The sequence below is a fragment of the Salvelinus alpinus genome, chromosome 18, assembly GCF_045679555.1.
Source record: "Salvelinus alpinus chromosome 18, SLU_Salpinus.1, whole genome shotgun sequence".
NCBI lineage: Eukaryota > Metazoa > Chordata > Actinopteri > Salmoniformes > Salmonidae > Salvelinus > Salvelinus alpinus.
The window spans coordinates 6,306,694-6,320,600 of record NC_092103.1 but is presented as its reverse complement, the minus strand read 5'-3'; the positions used below and the strand labels follow the sequence as shown (position 1 = coordinate 6,320,600).

General features: G+C 43.5%; 1 protein-coding gene across 1 annotated transcript in view; it reads right to left on the bottom strand.

Annotated features, from left to right (window-relative positions):
- The window catches only part of LOC139543595 (inactive tyrosine-protein kinase PRAG1-like), a 36,009-nt gene extending 30,986 nt beyond the window's left edge, over positions 1-5,023 (bottom strand). The window contains exons 1-2 of the mRNA XM_071349844.1: positions 4,566-5,023; positions 191-573 (exon numbers count right to left, since the gene is read on the bottom strand). Of these exons, the coding sequence (XP_071205945.1) occupies positions 191-457 (267 nt within the window). The 5' untranslated portion in view covers positions 458-573; positions 4,566-5,023. The remainder of the gene's footprint in view (positions 1-190; positions 574-4,565) is intronic.
- Between the last annotated feature and the right edge of the window lie 8,884 nt (positions 5,024-13,907).

The following is a 13,907-nucleotide window of genomic DNA, read 5'->3' as shown; positions in this document are numbered from 1 at the left end:
CTGGTGACACATGGAGGGGAAACACAATTCATGGTTATAGAAAACATGCAGTCGTTATTGAATCACTTGAATTAAGTGACTCTGAAACCTATAGGTTTCTATTGTGTATTTATTATATATTGACATGGTTATTGCATAGGAAGGTAAAATGCATTGTCACAAATCTGTATTTGAGTTGGTGAGTTCTCACCTGCTCTATGTTCATGTTGACATCTGCCAGCATGTCGCTGGTGTCAGGGTGCATCATGGTAGGGCGGACAGCGATGGTGGGTTTCGAATAGAGCAAGGGCACGGTTACCCCCTGGCCATCCTCCTCCTCTCCACCCAGACTGGCCCTCAGGGCACCACAGGACACTATGAGGCCCCCGCTAGCACAGTGGGCGCTACGCGGGTGGAAGCAGTTCTTACACGATCCGGGTTTCCACACGTGTTCTGCAAACTCGCCGCAGGCTGACATGTTTGTCCGAAACAAACGGTTAGTGGTCGTCACTGATGGGTTGTGGAGGCAATGGAAAGATCCGACATGGTCGATTGGTACACAGAAGCCTGGTGTCACAAGATTGTGCAGAAGATCTGCAGAGAGGAAAGCAGAAATCAGATATTGATAGTGAACAGATTTTGTATTTACTGTGGCGATTCTCAGTACTCTTTGTCTGAACTTCAAGAGTTAATCAATAACCCTTTTAACCCAAAGGAATGCTATTGAGAGCATACATACAGTGCTTGAGCAGAGGTTCAGGGAGCTGAACATAACAGTGGAGGTTATGAAGATAAGGCATTGTTTAAACGCATTCCCTACAGCATACTTATTTTAACACCGTCTGAATTAAGAAATAAAACTTCATTTCATATCAACGCAATGACTTCAACTTTTTAGGAACAGGCATTTGATAGTGGATCGTGGTGTTGCTCAATGCTCATGAGTCAGGATGAAAATACTTCACACCCACTGGTGAAAACCAAAAGGTGCAATCCTCTCCTCTCCGTTCCTCTCCTCTGACTAACAGAGTTGGCGTTATGTCTGGTGCGGGAATCACCGAGCTCTCCGTCTGCAGGATGAACTAGGATTGAAAGACTACAGTAAACACCTCATGATCATGTTGCTCGACAGTTAATAGGATATATTCCATCACGCCTATGACACGTCTATGACACCGTGGGAAGCTTACAAGTGTTCCCATCGATTCTAACCCATTACTTAGCTAGACCAGTCTCTGACTGTATGTCGGAGACCAGTCTCTAACTGTATGTGTGGTACCAGGGCCGGAATAGCAAAATGTGTAGAATAGCAGGAACATTTCTTAAAAACGGCTAAATGTTCTCTTAGCCACATGGCAAAATATAAACAATAGGATGAGATGAGCTATAAAAACAGCATAATTTTCTCCCTGACCCATGGCAAAAAGTGTGTGGTACCAGAAAATGTTTAAGCAATGACAGTGATCAACCTCTGTACCACTGGTTCCACACTAATGCTCCATTGATTCCAATCGATTCTAACCCATTAATTTAGGTTAACTCCATCAAGTGTTTGACTGTGTGAGGTGCCAGTAAAAGTTGAAACAATGACAGGCTTTAAGCTCTTAGTGGTAAACTCAATAAGCCCCACCACTATCACTCTACTCCAGTGTTGTTTGTAACTTACGACGCTCTCAGCTTTGTCCTCGTTCCCAGGCCTCCTAAATGAGAGGATCCTACTTTCTGTTCAGCCCACATGACCCCCAGGAACATGAAGGCTTTTAGAATGCAGTCTCACGTTCTAGAACGTCCGAAACATCACAGAGGTCGGGAATGACTTGAATGCGGAGAGGCGCAAGTCGCACCAGGGTGACTCTCACACCGCCACCCCAGCACCACTAACACCTCTCCCTGTGTAAGTCCTGTTAAAGACTGAAGGACGATGAGAAAATCCACACGACTAGGAGGTTCATTTGTCTTGTTTCTCCTGGGTGTCCTGCTGTCTCTTCACACAGAGCTAAATACCTAGAGACAAACCTTGGAAATGGTTCACAGTAGTACACACACGTATCCCCCAACCCCGAAATGAATTAGGAAAGCAATATAGATGACGTAGCGTAATAATACAAGAGATTAGTCATCCAATATCAAACAACACCAGAAACTGGAGGATTTATGGTGTTAATATTATAGCTTGTGTTTCCCATGTAAATAATATCTAGGAACCAACTAATAGGCTAGACACAGGCTGTAGGAGGGGAGTTTGTTGAGATGCATGTTTACATATACAGTACAAACTGAATTCCTTTTGATGTTGTTTTTTTGACACAAGAACTGTCTGGAAAGCACCGGAAAGAGCACTGATTGTTGTTCCAACTCTTGTTCCAACAGCATGAGTTACAAACGTAGCCTGTATTCAAATGTGTGACCAATAGAGCGAATTGGCAATACAGACAAGACAGTGTGGTACAAGGTCTACTTCTGAATCATCAACTAGCTCTCAGTCCCATGTCAGAATTAGACGTTCATCCAGGTTTCTCAAACGTCAACTTTCGAAGTTGTCACAAACGTTGTTGTCGCAAAAGTGTTTTTAAGGTTAAGTTTAGGCATTAGCTCCAAAATCTTAAGGTTAGGTATTAACTCTGAATGGATAAGGTTTGAGAGGCTTAAAACTAAAATCTCATAAACAACTTTCTATCGCTAGATTCGAACTCGCAGCCTTCGGAATCAGAGGAAAATGCGTACGCCCATCCACCATCCCCCGAGCAAAACCGAAACCTACTTGAAGGTAACAGTGCTCACTGTTGCCCCTAGGGTGCCGGTTTTCACATCATCTCCTGACGTCCTCAGACATGGATGGACGTCCAATACCGACTTGTATTACGTGTGACCTGGCTGGAATCATACAGTCATAGCTGCTGTTCCATGTTCTCAACGGGGTATCTACCTGTCACCCAAAACAAAAACAAGAATGGACGTGGTAAGGAGTTTCATATGAGGGGGCTGTCCATTTCTTCAGCTCCATCAACTGTAGAAATGAACACAACCAAATAGTCAGCCAGATTCGGAGTGTATCTCTTTCTTCCTAGAAATTACACTATTCTACAGTATGTACTCCTGTAGGAGAACATCTATCAATGAGTATGGCTGGACAGTTAATACACAAATTCAAGTCTTTTTTATTTTATTTTTTATAAACACTTACCTGAAAGTGAAGATTCTCATATGGCTGTTAAGAATGTCAGAAGTCAAAAGGGGAAAAAATTAAAAAGCGATTGGCCAATTTTGGGTCAATTTTGTCCTTTCAGACTGAAAATAAAAAGCCATCTTTGTCCCTCTGTGTGTGTGTTGTGTGTGTGTTGTGTTGGGGCGGCAGCAGTCAGGACAGTTTGGCTTCCTGGCACTGTTCTGTTATTGCATGCTAGGCAGAGACAGCAGGGGGTGGGCTTCAGCAGAGAGGCAGCAGTAGTTAATCACACACACACACACACACACACACACACACACTGCATTATTTGCTCAGGGCTAGTGTGGTGCAGTGGGGAATGCAGTCTGTGTCAATGTTAGACTCGGTGGCAACACTCTTGACAGTCATAGTCAGATAAAGACAGAGGCAGAGCAGGGCTTTGTCAAGGACAGAACCGCTGAAAAAACTCTGATGAATTGGTTTACTTTTATACTTAGTCCACATCAAAAAAAGCTTATTTCATGTACTACTAGTGTCCAGCACAGTTGACCTGCATTTGGTAATCACGCTAGTGCCTTCACTTTCAAACTGAAAGCAGCTATGAGACAATTCTAAAGACAAGTCTGATACTACAGTATGTAAACCTGTAATTCCATGCTGAAAATGCACTCACATGCATGCGCACATACATCTAAGGGAAGAAGTTTTCCCGCATGGATCGATACTCTGCACATTCCACGACTGGTGTAATAAACGTAGCAAAAACGTTTTATTAACGAAATAGCGCCATACATTCTCAACTCGATCACGGACGAAATATGGAGTTATCGTGAGGATCTAGAGAACATTACGCGGTTTTACGAAGGCAAATAATAATGTGTATGGAGGCAAATAATGAGACTACCGCGCCTGTTTGAGCATCGATCCAGAATGTCCCATTCCTTGATTGAGGATTCGAACACTTCACTCTCATTCGATCTTTAGATTGTCGTATTCGAACTGCGACTTGAAGATTCCGGAGGGTATCATTCATTTTTCTGAAACAAGTCATATGCTTCTAGCCTCCTAGAGCACGTGCCTAGCTCCTGAATATCTATAGATGTTGACATGTTCATGCTCCTTGTCCTTTGCTCAGCCATGGTCATAAATAACATTTCACTTTTAGAATCCAATTGCGCTCTGGATCAAGAATGGTTTTCTATGCAGGATCACCTGTGACATTCCTATTGAGGTTTCTTAGCCTGATTATAAACATGGAGCAAATAGCCTACTAAGCAGAGGGACAGCTATATGTTCAACCGAGAGACATTAAACAAACACTGGTTTGAATAAACATAGAGGTGTCATTTATTGGTCAGAGAGGTGCTATTCGGCTATCTGGCAAGAAAAACGCATGGCAGAGTCAAATGTTTTTGCTTACCTGCGGACTTGACTTGCCTGGCAACAGCAATTCGCGCCTTCCAAAACAATATAAAATAACTGGGTCCCCAAAACAAGGTGTTTAATTTATGTTATTTATCCCACGTCCGACAAAACCGACAGGTTCGTTGGGAAGCCTCGAGAAATGAAGCTTGGTGCGGAGTCCCAGCAGCTAGCTTTGATCCGTTGCTCTGGACTCGCAGCGAGGTGAACTGGTAGAGGAACGGGCGAATAGTGAGCTTGAAGCTCCCGCAGTGAGGGGCGGAACTCCCTAAACTATAGGCCTAATAACCTACACGCAGAGTCGCAGACTATAGTCTGGCCACATTCAAGTGGCTGTAAAGTGGTTTTCGGCTACTAGGCTCACTTTCTCTGCTCGCAACATATCGAGCCGATGGCTTTCCCAGAGGCAAGGGCATTTCGCTAGAATAGGTGACGCGCGTAATGTAATATAGTCTAATTGTTCATTTTACTTGTCGGCTGTCAGCTGTTATACAGCTGTTTTGCCCTATTTGTGAAGGGGCGTGAGAAATAAAATGAAATAAGGTATTTTCGTGGTCACCATATCTATAGGCCTGGCCGCCTGGGGGTGATGTTTATCACATGCGTATAGCCTATGATAAACTGCATAATTATTATACTAGGAGGGTATGTGGGAGATAATCCAAAAGTAATTAAACACGCATTTTGGGCAGCTCCGGGGGTTGTTTTGAGTCCCCCCCAGTCCGGCTCTGACAGGCAGTGCCTTGCTTGGATGAGTGCCCCTCTCGCCCCCCGGAGCTCCTGCTTCTGTACGGAGAGAGAAAGAGAGACGGGAGGAGCCGTGTCGTGCCCCCCGCTGAGCCTCATTATGACCCGGGCCAAAGGAGGCCAAACTCGGCATGGTGGGTACCATTCAGTACCATCCCATTCGACAACTGAAAGGTGAAACATCACTGTCAGCGTAAAGCTTCGTCAAAACAACAGCCTGACGCGCGACAACGCACACTAGTCTCCACGAGCACGCACGCACGCACGCTCGCTCGCGCTAACGCACACACATACACACAGTTGAGTTGACATGCCTCCCCTCAGGGCATACACGCTTGCCCCAGGGACCTGTCTGGCTGTGAATTGTCTTTCGCCCGAGCAACCCACGATTAGGCGAATGTGCTGATAAGCAATGAGTCATTTAATTATGAACTTTCAATGGAAATTCAAAACACTTGTCGTCTCCCTAGGAGCATCAGCTGTAGATGGGCCTAATTGTATTGTATGCACAGCAGTGGAGGCTGCTGAGGAGAGGACGGCTCATAATAATGGCTGGAACAGAGCAAACGGAATGGCGTCAAACACATGGAAACCCTGTATTTGATACCACTCCACTAATTCTGCTCCAGCCGTTACCACGAGCCCATCCTCCCCAATTTAGGTACCACCAAGCATCATCGACTATCGATGTATGAACTGTAGAGAAGAATGGGTAAAAAGGAGAGGACACGTACTGGCATACCAATATAGTACTGCTAGGTTTATCGACATAGTCAGGTTAAAGTTTGGGTAAATCAAATTCCATGTTATTTTTCTTTTTTGGGACACAACCTAACAGGTTGACTACATCGCTCGAGTCGCGTGCGTTGTCAAATACATTTTGAAATGTATATTTTTCAATTATTGCACACACACTGCTCGTGCGCGCCAACAAGCGTCTGCGTTGCCAAGGGCTAAAATAGATATCATATTCTATTTCTGACGCAGATCGCTCTGCAAATCCTGCCTCTCCCATCTCCTCATTGGTTTATAGAAGCAGTTACCCAAGTGCAATCTCCTCATTGGTTATACCCACGTGAGTGACTGAAGACGAACGAGGTCAGTGGCGGCAATGCACCTAATTTATGAAAGTTGCCAATCCCAATATAAAGTCAAGAGAAGAAAAAGCCTGGAAGGATGAGAGATGACTAGAAACGATTCGGTTGACCGTTTTATGTGTGGATTAATTGGTGGAGTAGAGGACCTTGTGCATTTTAGGTAAAATAACAACTCAATGTTTATATCCCAGGACAAATTAGCTAGCTACAGCAAGCTAGCTAAATAGGACAAATTAGCTAGCAAGTGCAAGCTAGCTAGCTAAATTGCCATAAATGTTTAATGCTTTTCGACCTGTCCCCAAATTAATATAATTGGTTCTGAGTTTGTTTTGATATTTGAACCTGCGTGTCATGATCGCGTTTGGTGTGGGGGGACAAAATACAGTTATGCACGATGGCGCACGCGCACAGCCGGTTTGGGTTCCGTGTAAGAACTTGATTTACGGCTCTGTAAACTAAAAACCCTAACATCCCTAGCTATATATATATGGGATCTTATATAGACAGGTGTGTGCCTTCCCAAATCATGTCCAATCAATTGAATTTACCACAGGTGGACTCCAATCACGTTGTGGAAACATCTCAAGGACGATCAATGGAAACAGGATGCACCTGAGCTCAATTCTGAGTCTCATAGCAAAGGGTCTGAATACTTATGTAAATTTGCTATTCCTGTTTTTTATTTTGAATACATTTGCAAAAATGTCTAAAACCCTGTTTTTGCTTTGTCATTACGGGATATTGTGTGTAGATTGATGAAGGGTAAAAAACATTTAATCAACTTTAGAATAAGGTTGTAAGGTAACAAAATGTGGATAAAATCAAGGGGTCTGAATACTTTCTGAAGGCACTGTATATAGTGGCAGTACATCATATAATGCAAGGTGAGCTGTCTGTCTGGGCAACACAGAAACAGAAGACAAGCTCATTCATTATGACCTCTGTACTATAGCCTCACTGCAACAGCATACACCGTCGTCATCATAGGCCCATACTGTGTAGCCAACTGCAAGGTAAGCCGGTGTACAGGCAAACTGCAAAAACATAAGCATTCAGGTATACAAACAGAATACATGTCATGTTTGGGCATCACTTTCAACTATAAAGGATTATACAAGGGGAAAAGATAATTGCAGCAAAAAGAGAACAATGTAAGCCTGCCTCAGGTCCACGACTCGCAGGCTCTGTCCCAGGCTGCGTTACAAATTGCACCGTATTCCCTACATAGTGCACTACTTTTGACCCGGGCCCATAGGTCTCTGGTTATAGGTAGTGCACTAAATAGGAAATAGGATGCCATTTGGGACACCAGCGTCGAGTATCCCTTCCTGCCACTGGCATGTCATTACTATTCATGATGATGCATTAGCAGGTTTGTTGACAGAAGGCTGCCCGCTCTGTCTGGCCCTGCCTGCTGCAGTATTTGCAACGTGAGAAGTGAGCTGTGAGTGGACAGTGGGGAGCTTGCCAATCAGTCCCTCGATTACAGACCATCCCCACGAAGAGAGAGATGCTATGTCAGGATGCTGCTGGGAGCTGGACAGGTGTTTCCAAAGGTATACGGACTGTGTAATGGTCAAAAGTAGTGCACTACGTAGAGAATAGGGTGCTATTTTTGACGCAGCCCGCGCCGCTCCTTTTCCAACACGCTGTGTAATCTCACGAAGAAGTCCATGCCTGCCAAGCATCTCTCCTGTGGCTAGCTGTTTGAATTATTAAAGACAACATCATCTTGAATTAAAGTCAGCCAAGGGATAAGTGGTTTTAATGCATGAGAAGAAAAAAGTGCAGGGTTCACACTTGACTGGAGGAGTTAGATAGGTCAGTTTGGGCCAAATAGGAGTCATATTGTAGCCTCACCCCAGAGTCGATGGGGTTTGTGTGAGAGAGGGGTGGCACCTCACCACAAAGTCGTTGCTATTGGGGTGAAGAATGGGGATTGGGTAGAGACTACTGAGCAGGGAGGTGTATTATGATTATTCTGTCAAAATGATAACTAAACTGCTGACTAATCTGTACTTCCTCTTACTGTATACCTCTGGCAGACCAATCCCAGAGAATGGTTGAATAATCTGGATTTCCCTCTGTGTCAAAAAAGGCAGCAATCCCCAACCCTGCATGCCGTCTATCTAAGCTCTCATTAGTTTCTCAATCCTTCTTTTCCGATTAGTTTGCAATATTTAAGATCGGCAAAGTTGACTATTCTGAAGGCATGAATTTTCCAGGTTTTTAGTTGTGAGCACACGAACCTGGATTTCTGTCCTTCTCACGAGTCAAAAGGAGACTTGAAAGTGTGGTGTTGGTAACACAAGACTAATGAGCACGCAAACCGGTTGGACATTACATCATTCCCCAGGGAAGCGTATTTAAAGCTACTGACGAAATATGTAGCCACTAGCATCTCTCTTCGTTTTCGAATGTTTAGCTGACTGTGGGCGATGCTGCACTTTGTACTCCTAGGACTGCTTACTGCTTAACGTACCACTGTGTAGTGTCGAGCGTCCCCGAAGGAATGTTATGTCACGCAGGAAATAAGTTTGGTGCCGCTTCCCCTCATCCCCGACTTCCCCAACTATTGTTCGTTCTATCCCATGTGTTTCTCATCTCTCCTGCACGCTTTTTCTTTTTTTCCCCACTGTCACCATGTTGCTTTGTCTTTTCATTTGTTCACCCCCCCCTTCCTAGCTATTCGTCGCGGGTTGACATTTATTGTCACGAGTCTTGTCATTGAGGCAGAACTGAGCGATTTCCCCTTAGATAGTCCAGCTGCAAAGTCAAAATTGGCTATATTCCGTGTGCTTTTTGGTCTTCGTTTAAGGTTAGGGATGTAGATTTTATAACTTTGTGGCTGTGCCAGCTAGTGACCACAATGCAGAGCTGCCTCCAGAACAAGATTCAAGATGAAAAATGCTAACCTACAAGCCACCCCCACCTCACTTCTCGCCTCACCCCTGACCCCTGGCCTGTCCCAAAATAAGTTCAAAGTTCAACTCACTTCCACTGTTTGTTTTGGATGATTGACAAAACAGGTTGCCTGGTTGGCTGGTCCCAGTATGACACACATACCATATAACTCTTGTAAAACCCTCCTTTACCACACCAAAAGGCTACCACCGCTACTGTGAAATAGGGGAGAGGTGTTGTGCCGTGAGGTGTTGCTTTATCTGCTTTTTTGTCTCTAAGAGCTTTGCCCACCTGGATTGTACAATATTTGCCCATTATTATTTAAAAAAAATATTCAAGCTCTGTCAAGTTGGTTGTTGATCATTGTTAGACATCCATTTTCATAGTCTTGGCATAGATTTTCAATCCAATTTAAGTCCAAACTGGAACTAAGCAGCTCAGGAACATTCAATGTTGTCTTTGTAAGCAATTCCAGTGTATATTTGGCCTTGTGTTTTAGGCAATTGCCCTGCTGAAAGGGGAATTTGTCTCCCAGTTTCTGTTGGAAAGCAGACTGAACCAGGTTTTCTTCTAGGAATTTGCCTGGGCTTAGCTTTATTAAGTTTATTTTTATCCTAAAAAAAACTCCCTAGTCCTTGCCGATGACAAGCATACCCATAACATGATGCAGCCACCACCATGCATGAATATATGAAGAGTGGAACTCAGTAATGTTGGATTTGCCCCAGTATTACTATAGTAACTTATTGCAAACAGGATGCATGTTTTGGAATATTTTTATTCTGTACAGGCTTCCTTCTCTTCACTCTGTCATTTATATTAGTATTGTGGAGTAGCTACAATATTGTTGATCTATCCTCAGTTATTTATTATCACAGCCATTAAACTCTGTAACTTTTTAAAATCACCATTGGCCTCATGGTGAAATCCCGGTTTCCTTCCGTCAGAAACTGTCTCAAGGAAGCTCATCTGCGTACTCGTTATCCTCACCGGGGTCTTGACCTGACTACTGTTCTGCTTCGTAACCGACTTCAGTGGGCAAATGCTCACCTTTGATGGTCACTGGCACGCTGGATAAGTGTACTCTTCACGGATGAATCCCAGTTTCAACTGTACTGGACAGATGGCAGACGTCGTGTGGGCGAGCAGTTTGCTGATGTCAACGTTGTGAACAGAGTGCCCCGTGGTGGCGGTTGGGTTATGGTATGGGCAGGTATAAGCTACAGACAACGAACACAATTGCATTTTATCGATGGCAATTTGAATGCGCAGATATACCATGACGAGATCCTGAGGCTCATTGTCATGCCGCTCATTTGCCGCCATCACCTCATGTTTCAGCATGATAATGCACAGCCCGATGTCGCAAGGATCTGGACACAATTCTTGGAAGCTGAAATGTCCTAATTCTTCCATGGCCTGCATACTCACCAGACATGTCACCCATTGAGCATGTTTGGGATGCTCTGGATCGACGTGTATGACAGCGTTCCAGTTCCCGCCAATATCCAGCAACTTCGCACAGCCATTGAAGAGGAGTGTGACAACATTCCACAGGCCACAATGCCACAGGCCTGATCAACTCTATGAGAAGGAGATAGTGGCAAGAAAAAGTATGTGAACCCTTTGGAATTACCTGGATTTCTGCATAAATTGGTCATCAAATTTGATCTGATCTTCATCTAAGTCACAACAATAGACAAACATTGTGTGCTTAAACTAGTAACACACACATTATTGTATTTTCTTGTCTATATTGAATACATCATTTAAACATTCACAGTGTAGATTGTAAAAAGTACGTGAACCCCTAGGCTAATGACTTCTCCAAAAGCTAATTGGAGTCAGGAGTCAGTTCCACAGCGCTACTGGCAAAATATTCTGTGGACAGATGAAACTACAGTTGAGTTGTTTGGAATGAACACACAACACTATGTGTGGAGAAAAAAGGCACAGAACACCAACATCAAAACCTCATCCCAACTGTAAAGTATGGTGGAGGGAGCATCGTGGTTTGGGGCTGCTTTGCTGCCTCAGGGCCTGGACAGCTTGCTGTCATCGACAGAAAAATGAATTCCCAAGTTCATCAAGACATTTTACAGGAGAATGTTAGGCTATCTGTCCGCCAATTGAAGCTCAACAGAAGTTGGGCGATGCAACAGGACAACGACCCAAAACACAGAAGTAAACCAACAACAGAATGGCTTCAACAGAAGAAAATATGCCTTCTGGAGTGGCCGAGTCAGAGTCCTGACCTCAACTCGATTGAGATGCTGTGGCATGACCTCGAGAGCAGTTCACACCAGACATCCCAAGAATATTGCTGAACTGAAACACTTTTGCAAAGAGGAATGGTCCAAAATTCCTCCTGACCGTTGTGAAGGTCTGATCCGCAACTACAGAAAACGTTTGGTTGAGGTTATTGCTGCCAAAGGAGGGGTCAACCAGTTATTAAATCCAAGGGTTCACATACTTTTTCCAACCTGCACTGTGAATGTTTACACGGTGGGTTCAATAAAGACATGAAAACGTAATTGTTTGTGTATTATTAGTTTAAGCAGACTGTGTTTGTCTATTGTTGTGACTTAGAGGAAGATCAGATACAATTTTATGACCAATTTATGCAGAAATCCAGGTATTTCCAAAGGGTTCAGATACTTTTTCTTGTCACTGTATGTCGTGCTGTATAAGGCACCAGATACTGACTGGTTTTCTGTGACCAACAGATGCATATATCTATTCCCAGTCATGTGAAACCCATAGATTAGCACCTAATGAATTTATTTAAATTGACTGATTTCCTGTAACTAACTGTAATTCAGTAGTCTTTGAAATTGTTGCATGTTGCGTTTATATTTTTGTACAGTGTATTTAGCTACCAGTTTTTTGTTTATGAATAAGACTGACATCATATTGGCCATTTGCAAGGTTACTACTAGACTAGTTTTGCCTTCATGCAATGCAACACTTCAACCACTAGAAACTATGCGTACTGTACACATGGTCGAAATTTTGCAGGAGGATAAGTTCAGATTTTTATAAATGCCAACCTTTGAGTGAACTGGTGCTCGTATGTTTTAGGGATATATTTTGTGAACACACAACGTTTATAAATGAGGCCACTGGTCTTTATGATTTGAATCTGTGCTTCACATTCACCGCTCGACTGAGGGAACTTACAATTATCTGTATGTGTGGGGTACAGAGATGTGGTAGTCATTTAAAAATCCTTTTAAAACACTATTATTGCACACAGAGTGAGTCCATGCAACTTGTTATGTGACTTGTTAAGCACATTTTTACTCCTGAACTTATTTAGCCTTTCCACGACAAAAGGTTTGAATACTTATTGACTCAAGACATTTCAGTTTTTCATTTTTTATTAATTTGCCAAAATGTCTAAAAACATAATTCCACTTTGATATTATGGGGTGTTGTGTGTAGTAGATAAGTGACACAGAATCTCAATTTAATCCATTTAAAATGCAGGCTGTAACACAGCAAAATGTGGACAAAGTCAAGGGGTGTGAATACTTTCCGAAGGCACTCTAGTAGTTGTATACAAAACATTTTTAGTTCAATTCAGCCATTATCCTTCTGGAATGTGTGTTTGATTGGGGCGCCAACTTTTACGAAACTGAGATGGTTGAATGAACAAGAATGATCCAACAATAGGTTTCAGTAAGTGCCCATCTGGGTCAGGGTAGTCTCTTGTGACAGACTGTTAACATAAATGTCACGGTGGGTTCTGAGATTAGGGTCATGGTATTGTATTGCATTCACCCAGGCTGCTTCCTAAAGTAAAATGTACTACTTTTGACTAGGGCCGATAGGGGCTCTGGTCAAAAGTAGTGCACTATATAGGGAAAGGGTGCCATTTGGGACGTACCCCCAGTGTGAGAAAAGCCTAATCAGCAAACAAACCTCAATTCTCAGGTACCTCGTAAACCGTGTACACTCAAAGGATTCAAAGGTACCCTCTCTGTGTAACTGTATGCCTCTGGGAGTCCAGGAGCTGAAACAGAAATTAAAGACCGGTGTGAGCGCATGTGTGTTTGTGTGTGTGTGTAGGTCTTTGTGTGTCCTTGACTTGTCTGGCAGGAAGTTAGAGAAAGAGAGGTGGGTGTCCGTTTCAAGAGTGCCTTTTTCCAGCTGTGTTGCTGTGGCGCGGGTAGGTGTAGTTTGGAATGCAGAGATAACGTGGCCGGCACTGCCTGTGAGTGTGTGTGTGTGTGTGTGTGTGTGTGTGTGTGTGTGTGTGTGTGTGTGTGTGTGTGTGTGTAGTGCCGCACCTCGCCGCCCATGGTTAAACACTGTACACAAGCCCACCCTTAGCACTTTTTAGTGTAGCCTCTGTCACTCACTGTCGAGATTTCTCCACTGCCATTCATTGATGCGTTCCTCAACATGTTGCTACAAATCCTCAGCCTCTGTTGGTTATGAAACTAAATCACAGAACATGAAGACACCCTGTACGAATCACACTCAGTTTGTCACTGATCTGTCAGAGTTCTGATGTTTCTACTCACAGTGCTTATAGAAACGAAAACTATAAGTCCTACTGTAAAAACTCGATTTTATACTTAAGTAGA